Source organism: Caenorhabditis briggsae, assembly GCF_000004555.2.
Source record: "Caenorhabditis briggsae complete genome, chrIII, whole genome shotgun sequence".
NCBI classification, from domain to species: Eukaryota; Metazoa; Nematoda; class Chromadorea; order Rhabditida; family Rhabditidae; genus Caenorhabditis; species Caenorhabditis briggsae.
The window spans coordinates 8,760,751-8,774,965 of NC_013490.2; the positions used below are offsets into that span (position 1 = coordinate 8,760,751).

Consider the following 14,215-nt stretch of genomic DNA (forward strand, 5'->3'; position numbering starts at 1 on the left):
GTAATGGGCTTTCTATTAGAACGACACCCCTAACGTTTACCTTAGAGCTAATTTATCTCAGTTCCTGTGAAAGATATCAAAAAGTAGTAAACTAATAAAATATTTGTGATATTATGATAAGTATTTTATCAGTTGACAATTTTATACCTTTTACAGGATATGAGATACCGCAAAAACTTTAATAAAAGGCCTCCTAAGCCGTCAACTTCGTGCTCACATATCTCGGTTCCTGCGAAAGATATCAAAAAGTGATAAACTGACAAAATGTTTATCATAATATTAAAAACTTTTTTGTAGTTGGCCACTTTGTGATATCTTTTGCAGGAATAAAGATCATCGAGCTCGAAGTTGACGTTTTGGGTGACCTTCTATTAGAGTGTTTTCGGTAAATTGACTCAAAGTTGAAAGTTAGGGGTAGAGTTCTATCAGAGTGTTTACGATATGATAGAAAAATATGGTAATCATGAGAATGTAAAATGCTAAAGGTATAAAAAGAAAGTTTGTTAAATTTCGGTTATTAGTAGACAATGAAATGGGAAAGGATTTAGCTCAGAATCGAACTCTGTGTTCCCCTGAGTACAGTAATCCAAAACTTGACAAGTAGATATTATAGGCCAGAGGTCAAGGATCTTCGGCTGGAACATCAAAGTAGCTGACCTTTGACAAAAGTTCAATCACCAAATCTCCAAGCTTACAAATATCTCAAGGTTATTAATCAACAGGTTTCATTTATAATTTTTTTGTTGCTTTCACCTAAAACACTTGGCGAGAGACACCACTTAGAAACACATAAATGTTAAATTCAACTTTTCTTTTTCTCTCGGATGTGTGAGACTGTTTGCTTCTGGGGGGTTCTTCTCCGAGACTTGGAGCTGCTCTCCGTCGGTTGCGCGATGCCAACAGGCGTGTCGGCAAATAAGCTGCGAATTGTATGTCTCTCTTTTTCATATGTGTGTGTGTGCTGCTTCTATTCGGGGGGGGGGGGGGGTGATGATGGAGATAGAAAAAGAGAGAGCGAAATGAGTCGCCGAGATATGTGTTTGTTGAAATTTTGAGAAAAATCGCAGTCATTTTCTTTTCGTGTACAGGTCGAGAGAGAAGCAGAATGGAATGGAGAAAAAGGCTTAGGTGGGAGCAGGGAAAAGGACACAAAATAGTGTTGATACGATAACTAGTCAACGTTTGTTAAAGGTTTAACAAGAGTATGTTATACACTCGCAAAGGTTTTTGATTTCACAGAAAAAACTTGGAATTTCTAAACACAGAAAAAACTTGGAATTTCTTTAGAATTTCTAAATGCTGATTGAAAGTTGAAAATTTCGGAAAATTTCATGATTTTGCGGTTGAGAAGTGATATTCATTCAAGCAGTTGTGGGTGGAAAACTCAAAGATTTGATTGAAATCGACCATGGGTTACTGTAGATTCTGTGTGAATGGAACCTCGAAGAATACGGTAGGTACAGTAACCTTTCATTTGCTAGGAAACGATATATGCAAATTCAAAAGATTACTGTAGCAACAGTATTATTCTGATACAAAAATATGAGAGTTGTGGAAGAGAAACATCTGTGTCCGTGGCCGGAGGTCTCACAACGAAATTTACCGTAACCTAGAAATATTGTTATCTTCCGTTTTCAGTCGTGTTTTAACTGTTTATGAAAAATCAATTTTCCAACTTTTTTGGGAAAACTGAGAGAAAGTTTGACGAAAGGCAGTGAAAATCGAGAAAACAAATGGAAGAATAAAACATGTTTTGAGGTTACGGTAGTTGTCGCTGTGGGAGCTTCGGCCACGGCCAACGGCGTGTCTCTTCCACAGCTCCCTTTTTTCGGACCAGAATGATTTGAATCTTAAGTTTCTCAGTTTCTGAAAGAGCTACCGAAGTACTGACAGCTACAAAGATGTTTACCGGTGAACAATTTTTTAAATCTTGTACTGATTCATTCTTCCAATTTCTGAAATTCGGAGGATTACTGTAGCTATAGTAGTTCTAGGCTAGTTTACACAAACATATAAACGAATCAACGAAATTTCCAACGATTTCTATTGTTTCCAAACACATCCTCTCGATCTTCCGCACTTGCTCCTAACTTCCGAATGTCTTTGATTTTTGACCAATGCAATGCATAGACTATGAGCTATGTACTCCTTTTTAGTACGGAATTGGAAGAAATCCTATATCTCTTTTCTTCCTGTCATCTTGTTAGTATCGGAGGTGTAACATCCTTGTTTGAACACGAATAGCCATCATCAATACAGAAGAGGAGAGCACACAAACAATTGGATGTCCACCGGCGGATAGAGTTCACTTTTTCTGGCATTTTGTGAGAATCCATCATACAAACAGTTTGGCAAAACTTTTTATTCCGAAACTTATAGATCAGAAGAACCCAAACATTTATACAAAAAAAATTGGCAACTATTACCGGTTAGGCCCATTTGCATGCAGTTAAGACGACACTATGTATACCCAATTAAGAAATATTGAGATTTAAAAAAAACAATACATTATGATTATCCATCTTTGTGATTGTCCATCATGTGTTGATGAAATTTGTATTCGCATTCCGTCTCTGCATCGCGAACTACGGACTGATCGAATGCAAACTTGTAAAGTACCTGAAATTCAATTATGGACTACGGTAACTGGAATAACTCTTACAAGCATAATAAGAGCATGCAGAATGAGAAGATATGAGAAGAATACAGTACGACTTCTTGGAGTGGAGAGAATTGCGCGGCTCTGAAATATTTATTGCAAATGGGTAAATTTTCAAGAACAGCTCACAATGTGGAGTGTCGTGTTATCATGCATCGAAAGCCTCTTGTTACGATTCGTTGATCTGAAACTTTTAAATAATTATTTGTTCTAAAGAAGATACGAGAGCACACCAACTAGGTGAAACCGAAATAATGATACGAACCATTTTTCCTACCAGATGGTTTTACCAATTTTTCGTTTTCTCACAGCTGGTGTGCTCTCGCCAATACAGTTAAAAGCTTATCCTTTCACTCACTCATTTGCTAAACCAGATTCAACACTATTCAAACTTTGGCGATTTGGAGCTTGCAGAAAACGAATTCGTTCGCACAACCGGATATTCTCCTCTCGAACTCTTTCCACTTCATTCTGCACTGAAAGCTGTTTGGTCTTCTCCAACGACACCGCTTCTTCCAGTGCTGTCACTCTTTCATGAAGACGGTTCCTTTGTGATGTTAAAATCGGAACAAGTGAAGCGTCGGATATCGTTGGATTTGCATCATTTAACATATCGGTGGTTCCCCTTCGTTCGGTTATCTGGAAATCAAGAATTTCAATAAAGAATTGTGGATTACTCAATTCTCACTCCCATATCCTGAACGGCACTTTCCAAGTCACTTTCAAGTTGTGCAATCAGCCTATCATTCCTTTCTGACTTTTCTTTGAAAGAAACAAGTTCAGCCTCCTGTTCCTCGAACCGTACTGAAATATAAAGTATTATAAACTAGAAACTTTTATATTACTTCTCCAGACTCGTTATACTTTCGCATGTTTTGCCGCCTACGCCTACTTTTGCTTTAGGACCGTACTAAAAATGCTTACTCCATTCTGTTTGTTTCAAACATTTAAAAAATGGCAAAATTTATTATAAAAATATGACAAAGTGCAATAAGGAGGAGAGACCTTTTTCAAATTTGAGAGTCTTGCAATGTTTTTTACCGGTTGTTAACAGAAAGGAAAATGTTGCACGCAGAATTTGTGGGTTAAAGTGAAAGCTGCAAGAACGGAGATCATAATTGGGGATGAGTTCGATGGGAAAAAGATTAGCATGACAATGATTGAATGTTATGGTGGATCCAGCCACAATTGAAGGTATCTCTTACAAAATATAAATTTAATAAAATTTAATAAGTCAATTAATTGGCATTGGCTGCTGCAGCTTCACGGCCTTCTGCGAGACGAATCATTCGAGCCAACGCCTTATCCAGTTGTCCACCAGAATTTGGTTTTCTGGTGGCAGTGACAGTTGAAGTAGGAGCTGGTTTATCGAAGGGGAAGATTGGCGCACCGTTATTGTTGTTGGTTGGGGAGTCAACCGAAGTGGAACTTTTCACGGAAGATCCTGTTCGTGGATAGTAGTCTGGAGCCCATTGTTTCATGAGGGCAGGAGCTTCATCAAGCATTTTCTGAAGATCATCTTTCCACGTGTCACTTCGAACAGCGATTCCATTTGGAAGGGCATCCGAGTAGATCTTTCCTTCCTTTTCTCTTGCTTTGCTTCGAGTCCTGTGATTGTGGAACCAATTTTGCACAGTTCTCAGTGACATCTCCAACTTTGTAGCAATTTGCTCAATCATTTCATTGGTTGGATGAAGCTCATTGACAAAAACGAATCGGAGAACGTCTTTTTGGTAATCAGTGATGACAGTTCGTTGGAATGCTTTTTTAGATGGATCATAATCTTCTAAATCTGACGAAGCTTTCCTTTTCACTGGCTTCGGAGTCTCCTTGACAATAAAATCGAATTTGTCTCGAACTGTATCTTTTTCCTCTTCTTTTTTGATAAGATTCGGAATCGATGATGGATCATTCAGGAAGTTTCTCATTCGGAAGTACATCACTTTCTCGGTTGGTCTAGATAATTGGAATGGTTTGGTCCGAATCATCAGATCAGCACACATTGTTGGTGAACAGTTCAAATACTCGTCCCCAAAAACTCTTGGAGATATGCCATGCTCTTCCAGGACTTCTTTTACACGAGAAACAATTTTTTGCGAATCCAAAATTTCTTCTCCTGTCGAAGCATCGATGTATTTTACCAACTTCCCACGTTCGCTCGAGCTTGGTATCTCGGTGATCTGAAATCGACAACCTTTAAAAAATAAAATAAATAATCAACTAACCGTTTCGAAATCGGGTGTTTTCTCCCGGTGTACATCTTCACCGACCGAACTTCCATTCTCTCCTTCTTGTGTCACTGTTCCCAACAACGTTGCCAAAGTCTTCGCGAGATCACTGTCTTCTTCACAGACGCTGATTTTAGGCTGTTTATCATCATCGTCTTCCGCTGCTTCTTCCACGTCGTCCATGAATAATTGCATTCTTATGAAGGGCTCACGTCCTTTCTGTGTCAGCTGCGTCCAGGTTTTCGGTCTCGCAAGTAGATCAGAAACACTTCCTTGACTGAGTCCGAGGACATGCTCCCCGAATTGACGCTGTGAAATCGAATTGACCGTCAAAAATTCTTTGATTGTTCTAACAAGTTGCTCCGTATCCAAGCTGGAATATTTGTCGTATTGAGCTTGAGTGAGTGGTCCCAATCCAGCCGCGACTCGTTGCTTCAGAACTAGCTCCACAGCTGTCGGTCGGGTCTTTCCTGGAAGCGTGGTTGCTTCGTAAGGAATCGATGCCGAATTCCGTCGATTGCTTGCGGGTGGTGGAGGTTTAGAGGGGGACACAACTTTTTCAGTAGTTTCCTAAAATTGAAACTGTGAATTTTTAATAAGCTCATTGATCTTACCTCTTCAATTTTCTTGAGTTCAGTTTGCAGAATGCTCAAAATCTTCTCTTTAGAAATATCATCATGTTTCCAGCGAGTGGTTCGTAAGTGCATAATTTCAGGAGATGATTTCAAGTTCACTACAGGTTCAATCACAGGTTCTGGTACAGGAGCTGGTGGAGGAGCTTGTTGAGGTGTTTGAACTTTGATAATTGTGAATTGAGGTTGTGGACTTTTGGATTCCTCAGTTCCATCTAGAGATGAAGGACTTGTTAAATCAACAAGTGTTTCAGCTTTTGGGTGTTCAACCGTTTGATCAGCTGGCCAGACACGTCGAGGACTAAGGGAGCACAGCAGGTCAATCGCCTCGTCGTCACTAATCCATCCATAAATCCGACGGAAAGCCTCTCGACCTTTGTCGGTCAACTTGCTCCAATGTCGGGGCTTTGAGAGTAGCTCAGACAATGATCCTTGAGACTGAAAACGGGATACTTTGCCAAATGATTTTTGGGAAATCGATTTACCTTCACAACTTGATTCATTACGACTTTCGCAAAAAGCCGTTGTCCAATATTATAAGCAATCATAAGCCTCTTACAATGTGACGCTATCTCAGTTGTGTTCAGGGCCTTTCCATTGAGCGTTTGAATGTTGACTTGAATTCGTTTCTAGAGAAAATTTTTTATGAAGACTAGCTTCAGGAATGAAATATTTACCTGCATTTTTTCAATAGTTTCGTTTTCTGCTTCTAGCTCCTCGGCTGTTTTCACTTCAACTGGCTTAACGGAAGAAGAGAAACGTTTCAAGTTTAGAACAGTGGAAAGTTTCAAATCATCATCCATTCGAAGATCATTTTTAGGTAGAGCAGAACTATTCGTCAGACGTTGTAGAAGACTTTGCGGTGGGAGAGCAGTTGTTGTGATAGTATGAGTTCCTAAGCGAGTCACTTGTTTGGCAATTGGCGGTGTAGGTGTTGGTGTTGGAATGACCGTAACCGCAACTGTCTTTTCCTTAAAAGTTTCCTTAGCCTTTTGCTTTCTCAAAAAAGTGAGAACATCGATATTTGGATCTTCTAACTTCAAATCATTTTCCATTTTTCTCTGCTTAGCTTCATTGATCTGAAAAGCGAAATTCCGATTTTGCCCAACCAAAAATACACGTACTTTCGCTAGTAACTCTCCATCCGTGTTTTTCTGTCGATAAGCGGTTGCTTCTTCGGCTCCTATTCTTTTACCAACTGTATCCACAACACGAGAATGACTTCCAGAAATAATCGCTTTCATGACATCGTCACCTAAAAAACCGATAAAATTCAGGAAAGGGATATTTTAAAAATATGAACAATTCACAGAATTTTTACAACATAAAATAATAAACAAGACAACAATAACCATCAATAAATGCATAACAATTACGAAAAATTGCGCTAGCTTTTCTCTGTAATTTTTCTTCGAGCAATATGTACTTCACTGGCAAAAACATGCAAAATATCTTCTGGACTTCTTCTTCCTGTGTTTCTGTTTCAGAAACTTCACTAGCTTGCTTCACATGCAGAATATATAGCTAAACGCATGCAGCTTCCAATCGTCCCAGACAAATCAGCAGGTCCATTTTGTATTGCCGATGCATCAAGCTACTGCTAATACTGAAAACTAACCTTTGAATGTTTCTGCTTTCACTCGAAGACTCGCATTTTCATTTTGCAGCCGACGATTTTTCTCTGCCAGCAATCGATCGAGTGTCTCAACCGTTTCTCCCAAGCGCTCAATGGACTCAGAATTTGCTTCAGCTGCTGCTCCAAACTCGATTTCACGAAGAAGTCTGAAACCTTTACCGTACAGTAAGAATGATTATAAAATTTCACAAACCTCAGCTCGTTCTTGATAGCCTCGTAGTCGTTACGGCCATCTAGTGTGCTCTTCAACTCATTCAACTCAGCAATCAACGCTTGATTATTTTTCTCCATAGCCGAAAGAGCTGATTTCCATTTAGCAACGTCGTCAGCGTGAGCCGATTCGAGCCGCTTCACATCATTAGTCAGCTGTTGAATAGCTTCGTCTTTTTGAATGAGTACACTTCCAAGAGCGGCAATATCTTCAATGTTTCCGGCTTTTTTGCTTTCATTCACCTTTTCGGCTTCTGTTTCCAGTTGTAATATACGCTCTTCAAGGAACACAATTTTGTGGTTGGCATCCGTCAGATCTTTCATTGCAATTGACAGTTGCTCATTCTCTAATCCATCTTTCTGTTCTACAGTCATCTTGGCGATCTCCAATTTTCTTTGCATTTCCTTGTTTTTAGATTCAATAGTGTTTAAGTTTTTCTCCAGAATATCATGCTGTTCTTTCATTTTATCCCGTTCTTCAGTGAGTTCCGCTAGACGAGAGTTCAATTCAAGCTCCGCCTTCTTTTCCACTTCGCTCACTGCGTTTTCGATCTGCATTGAAAGGTATAATTAAATAGGGATGAAGAAATTTGAAACTCACGAAAGTATCCTGCTCAGATTCCAATTTCGCTAGCTTATCCTTCAACTTTCGGACTTTGACATCCTTTCCACGAAAATCCTCGAGTTCGTTGTTCGCTTTCAATAATTGACGCTTGAGATCTTCTCGCTCCTCCACCGCTTTTTGTGTTTTCTCGGCGTCGCTTTTCCAAGCTTCCGCACTTTTGAGCAATGATTTTGGATCTGAAAATCAGAAATAATCTAGATGGAGATATAGGAGAACTGATCAATGAAGATTAATCTCATGATAGGAGAACACAATTTGGTTCTAACAATAACAACATGGGCCATCGTGTACATTGGAAACCAAACATCAACTAATGTCTTGAAATAATGAGTTTCTCGAACTTCTTCAAGGAAAAGAAACATTTTGAGACCGAGTTATTCATTCTTCTAAACTCTATTCATATTCGAAAGGCTTAGAAATTTAGTCGTAATCCAATTGTTGAAACTTCAGAAGTTACCAGAAAATATGGTTGATAATGAAAAATTACTGTAACTATTTCTGAGGAAGAGTATAACTTGAATAGAGTCTGTGCGAGCTTAGAGGCTATAGTAAGCATTAAGCCAAAAGGAAATGATGCGCGCATGGCTAGTTGTGAAAGAAGAAGAGTGAAGGAGAAAACGAGAGAAAAAACAGATCGATCGACGAGAAAGGCAATCGAATAGCTCGAGCCAAGAGGACGGGCGATGGCGAGGAGCACGATGCCAGACATTCAGAGCATTTGAAGCAGTGAGCATGGCGGGATGCGGGAGACACGACAACCCCCATGAGAAGAAGACGAAGGAAGAGAGGAGGAGCACATGCGTAGTGAATGTGTGTGCGGGCAAAAGAGGACAAGAAGGACCTTGTATGGAGGGAAAATGGAACGACTACATTCGGAATGAAAGAATGGGAGCAGATGGTCAGATCAATCGGGCATCGCATCCGCTTTCGAGTGCTACACTCCGCATCGATTCTATTAGAATGAAGAAGAGGGATTGCACTTTCCGAATATCCCGAGAAGATTAGGCTAACGAAAGGTTTCAAAATCATTTGATTTGCCTATTTATAGAAATTGTTCAAATAAAAGATTAGCATACAATACGGCTTAAACACAAAAAGAAAATGAAAGATCTTATTAGAGTTTTTGTATTTTAGTTAGTCGGTTCAATGAAGCAAAAAAGTGTATCCACTTTTCCGGATTTCCAAAATAAATGCATTTCTAAAATACCTGATGATCAAAATGTTCCCAATATCGTATCACCTACTGATAAGAAACTAAGTAATCATGCATACCTGGCAGATTGATGATTGATCTACAGATGTCAATAAGTGCTGATTCAGCAGCCGAACTTCTAGCGAGCAATCCTTCAAACTCGTTTTGGAAGGCTTTGATTAATGGGATAGCCAATTTTCGATTCTCCTGAAAATGATAAGAAAATAGTTTAGTGTTTTTCAGCAGGTAGATGTAGCTTTGTTTTCTAATTACAGTGATTCTCAAGAGTAAAAGATAGAGGGAGAGAGATAAAACAAGAGAGAGTGTGGTTCAAGAAGAGAAGCTCGTCAACATTTTCTGCTTACAGAGAAAGAAGAGATCGATGCGGAATCGCGCACAAGTGGGCGGACCGACGCCTCCTCGTCTCGAAGAGAAAGGGAAAGCAGTTCCAAATCGATCTGGGACCGCCTGAGTCTGTCACGTTATACTCTGCGTCTCCGAGCCCTCAATAGGCAATCGCTCGGTTGCTCGTCTCGATCATGCATCTGCATCACGGCTATGGGGAGCGCAGCATAACGGGCACGACCAAAGGGAGAGGGAGACCCATCCGGAGATGACAAAAATCGATTCGATGCTTTTCACTCACCAGGAAAAAAGAGAGAAGTGTGAGTGCGGTCGACTCAAGAAGGACTGCAAACCAGAGGGACCGATTGGATAGAAGAATGACTTTTTATGAGAAAAAGATGATCAGAGCTAATTTTGTCGTTCTTTGCTAGAATCAAGATGGTTTTTGAATAATTGAAAGAACAATTTTGCTAACTACCGTTAGATGATCGTCAGAACACTGTATCAGTTCCTACTCTGAAAAAATGTTTTGCTCTGACTTTGAACAATGTACAAGGACTGATCCAGATCGTGAGGACTGATCTTGATCGAACATTATGGATCCCTACGGCGGGACAGATGTTCATTCCACATGAGTGTAAATCTACATCGACCGATGACAGATTGCCCATGCGAGTTATTATATGGTAACAGGCAGATGTGCATGGTGGCTCGTAAAGGGGAAGGATGGGGATTATATCGAAACGGATACTAATGAGACCTGCGAGAAATATATCAAAAATTTCCCTTTCAATGTATAATAAATATGAGTTTCCTTTTGTGGGGTTCGGATTTTTAATTTGATCGTCAGCAATAAATATATTGATATTAAAGCAAATGGTTTACCTTGTTGGTTCTATCTTTGTAGGCATTGCTCTCTCCCACAAGCCGTTCCTTTCTTGCATCACTGTCATCTTGGCGAACACCAAGAGCTGCTACTTCAGCTTCAACTCTAGCCTGAATACGAATGAAATATTTTCAGAAAGTATTTGCATTCCAACCTGGAGTCTTTCCCAATCTACCGTATCCCATGCTTTTGTGACTGCTTCCATATGTCTGGCACCTATAAATAGTATACGACACATTAGAGAAACACAGCAAACATAAGGCATATTGTTAGATAGAACACACGGATTAACACCAAAACAGTTACTTGAAAAAGGATATATTCAAAAATCTACACTTTATTCGCTGAAATATGAAAATGAACGATTGTTAAAAAGAAGAAGAAGAAAACGAAAATTGGGGAGGCGACTCTATTACTTTCACAAGGAAACAACTGTAGTTTTTTGGTTTTCAGATTTAGCTTTCAGTGATGTTGTAGCGCCAATCGTTATATTTACGGTAGTCTTTACGGAGATGATACTCGGCTGGCAGTTCATTGAGCACTTTAGCTGCTTCAGCTTTGTAGTCGCGAAGTTTCACCTCTGGAAAAATATGAAGGCTATATTTAGATTTTCAAACATTTTTTCATTCTTTTTATACTTGCAATACATATTTTTGATTTACATAAGCATTGATATTTTATTATAGGAATTCTCACCTGGAGCTGGAGTAGCCGAATCGTAAACATGAAGCTTGCTAAAATAGCCGAGTTTCGGGCGGGTTAAGTTCATGTTAGCTTCAACACATGCGTCCAACTCCTTCTGGTCGTTATGACATCTGGAAAACAAATTGATATAACAAAAATCTTTTCCAATAGATTCTTCTTTGACATTTTTTGTTATGAAATAACAGAAACGCAAGGTTTTTTCTATAAAAATACCCCACTTTTGCAACGGTCTCCGTAGTCCGTACTCAAAGTCGTTTGACTAATATTTATAATATATTTATTTGCAATGCATGGGGGAAATCGATAGATAATTTGGCAAGAAATGGGACCTGTACAAATAAAAAAGTAAAATGACCAGACGGACCGACTAGAGTCCTGTAGGTCAAGTGGGAGGGATCAGAATATCATAAGGAATCGCTCCTACTCGCTTAGCAAACGCCACCGGACTGAGCTTAGAATTTATCACCTTACATACACGGTTCCACATAGACAAGTTTCTGTGAAGGAAGCAGTCAAAGTATTAGCCGTTGATTTTGAACAAATACGGGGCTCTGTTAGAATGGCTGGGAAGAATGTAGGACGACATAGAGGGGAAATGGTATGAGTTTATAACAATTTTGTGATAGGTACGAAGAACTAGAAGGGTGCGGCGATGAAGGGTGGTTTTCCGTCCTACATATGTTCGGGTGGAATTGAATCGATTTTAAACAAAATCATAATACTTACTTCGACATATACAACTTGGCACTTCCTTGATCGACGCATTCGGCGAGCTTTTGTGTTTGTGGGAGGCAGGAACGTTTCAGCGATTGCAGAAAATTAACTCCGCAAGCTGTCAGCGCCGCTCCTTCTTTCAAAACGGCTCGTGGATCTTCCGATTCTTTTCTTCGAAGCATGAACTCCTAAAATTTTACTAATTCAAAAGTATCGAAAGAGAAAAAACGAACGTTGGCTTCCTTTTCGCAGTGCTTTGCCATGTATGGAGCGACAGCCTTGAGCCAAGGTGTAGAAAGGGATATTTCCTGAGGAACTGTGAGTTCCTCATCGCTAGGAAGGTGTGTATCCTTTGTTAAACTCATCTAGATTTTTTACCCTGAAATAAAAGTATTATTAGATGACTGGAGGATATTCAGATAAATAAAGCAGGTAAACAAAAAATATACATATATCAATGTACTATTATAAAATCAAAAAGTCCATATTTATCAAACTTCTATGATTAATGAAAATATCTTGAAGTTCGCATTCGATGTTTTGTTTATTTTTATCAAATTGTTTGAGAGACGGCTGGTTCCGCCGTAAATCGACACAAGCAAGAAGGCGCATGCCAGCCTGGCTCTTTTCGTGCCGAAACCCGCTACTCTATCTGATTTACGGAGAGTGTGTCGATTTACGAAGCGAACTTTGCCCTTTGTTTTGCTTGCTCAATTTTTTGAAATCGATTCGTTATGATTATCAGATTCTCGCTGAGCAGCTAGAAATCTGCTGTATCCGACAGAAAAATAGTCTTCCGATAGACCTATCAAAAAATGACGGCAGAAGTTGCACCAGCTGGTACAAAATCGCCGGCTTTATCAGTTCCAGTTGTAATATGGGGGCCCAAACCACCAGAAAACAGAATATGTACAATTCGCGTTCTTCCCGATGGGTCAACGATCATTACAGGTTTCTTGAATTGAGTAGACAGATGAGTGAATTTAAAAATAATTTCCAGGAGCTGAAAATGGACATATTGTCATATGGAAGCTAGCAGAAGGACTCATGCCAAAACAGCTGATGATTGGACATTCTCAAAAAATAACTGCTATCTCTCAAACTAGCAATTCACCCACAAATACGTTAGTAAATAAAAACCTGCCAAAAATCGATAATTTCCCCATAATTCCAGACGCTTTGTTTCGGCTTCTGCTGATGGTCGAGTGTGTCTTTGGGAAATTCAAGATGGCAGATGTATTGATTCAACATCTTCTGTCACGATTCATAGATATATTTATCCATATGTAAGATTCGAGAAAAAAAAGTCTGGTTTATTTTTCTGATTGCAGACATACAAATCTTCTCGTCATACTAGAGCTACACGACTTTTCTGTATCGGAGACTATAGTGACATTCAAGTAATGGATCCTCAAGATCTGACAGTCGTTTTTTGCATTGCTTCTCGAGTAGAACCTGATTGGATTAGTTGTTTCACAGTTATCACTCATCCAGAAAAAGAAGATCAACTTATTGGAATGACGTTGAGCGGAATGATGAAGGTAGAGATTCAAATGGTCTGCTTTGATATTATTTTCAAAAAAATGTTGCAGGTTTGGACATTGATTGAGTTAGAGAAAAAGGATCCTTCTTGTTCATTGTACGAAGATGAATCGAAACGCCTCGAAATTCAACATATTAGAAGCGTTTCTTATATTTGTTCGGCTAGAAGAATGCTGTTAATAGTTGCATCAAGTTCTTGGATGATCATTGATATGGATGATTTGTCAACTGTCGTTCTGTACAAAAACAAAACAACCTCAAAACGGTGCACTTCCGGTTATCTTACTGATTTGGACAAAGTCACCATTGGTTACACAGACGAATCTATCAACGTTTTCCAACTTCCGATTACGTAAGAGTTTATGCAGAGAAACACTGAAAACGTTTTAGCTGATTTTAGAAGTTTACAAAAGGAAGGTGTTCCACCGGTTACTGCCAGCAATAGACCAACATCTAACTATTTCGATGAACCTGAACCATTCGTTGTAGCTACTGTAAACGGAGTACTGGAAAACGGAAGATCTGTGAGTTATATTTAAATAACGAAATGTATTTGAAAATATTTTTTTCTAGTGCCTCAATGATGTTCAATATGCATTCCTTCCCTACGAATCCGCAGAACCATCGCCTTCCCTGGCCGGAGAAAAACGAAAATTTTCAGTTGTTCGTAGCTCCAAAAGAGATGGAAGTGTCCTTGTCTGGAATATGCCTCCTTTCGATCATCAGTTCATGAAAGCTGTTCCTGCACTGCGAAATTTACCATTCAGTATGCTCGATTTAAACTATAATGGGGTTATTCATGTAGCGAAAATATGATTTCAATGCATTTACAGTTATGTCG

The 14,215-nt window shown here is 39.3% G+C and overlaps 3 protein-coding genes across 3 annotated transcripts in view; 1 reads left to right on the forward strand and 2 right to left on the reverse strand.

Annotated features, from left to right (window-relative positions):
- Positions 1–2,514: 2,514 nt before the first annotated feature.
- Cbr-ceh-44 lies at positions 2,515–10,678 on the reverse strand (the record flags this gene model as incomplete). Its single annotated transcript, XM_045244162.1, has 16 exons — positions 2,515–2,619; positions 2,663–2,743; positions 2,789–2,843; positions 3,018–3,298; positions 3,348–3,485; positions 3,919–4,839; positions 4,885–5,457; positions 5,502–5,957; positions 6,005–6,148; positions 6,197–6,774; positions 7,138–7,301; positions 7,349–7,917; positions 7,967–8,166; positions 9,263–9,389; positions 10,413–10,523; positions 10,568–10,678. The coding sequence occupies 16 exons, from the start codon at positions 10,676–10,678 to the stop codon at positions 2,515–2,517; spliced, it is 4,614 nt and encodes a 1,537-aa protein (XP_045094128.1).
- A 190-nt stretch (positions 10,679–10,868) lies between these two features.
- Positions 10,869–12,197, reverse strand: CBG09850 (the record flags this gene model as incomplete). The annotated part of the gene is made up of 4 exons (XM_002641505.1): positions 10,869–10,993; positions 11,110–11,228; positions 11,845–12,020; positions 12,066–12,197. 4 exons carry the CDS (start codon positions 12,195–12,197, stop codon positions 10,869–10,871), a joined length of 552 nt encoding a protein of 183 aa, XP_002641551.1.
- A 450-nt stretch (positions 12,198–12,647) lies between these two features.
- Positions 12,648–14,215, forward strand: part of Cbr-rbc-2 — a gene marked incomplete at both ends in the record, with an annotated part of 5,922 nt that continues 4,354 nt past the window's right edge. The window contains 7 exons of the mRNA XM_045244163.1: positions 12,648–12,783; positions 12,833–12,956; positions 13,007–13,118; positions 13,164–13,373; positions 13,425–13,726; positions 13,775–13,898; positions 13,948–14,140. Coding sequence (XP_045094129.1) covers positions 12,648–12,783; positions 12,833–12,956; positions 13,007–13,118; positions 13,164–13,373; positions 13,425–13,726; positions 13,775–13,898; positions 13,948–14,140 — 1,201 coding nt within the window. The remainder of the gene's footprint in view (positions 12,784–12,832; positions 12,957–13,006; positions 13,119–13,163; positions 13,374–13,424; positions 13,727–13,774; positions 13,899–13,947; positions 14,141–14,215) is intronic.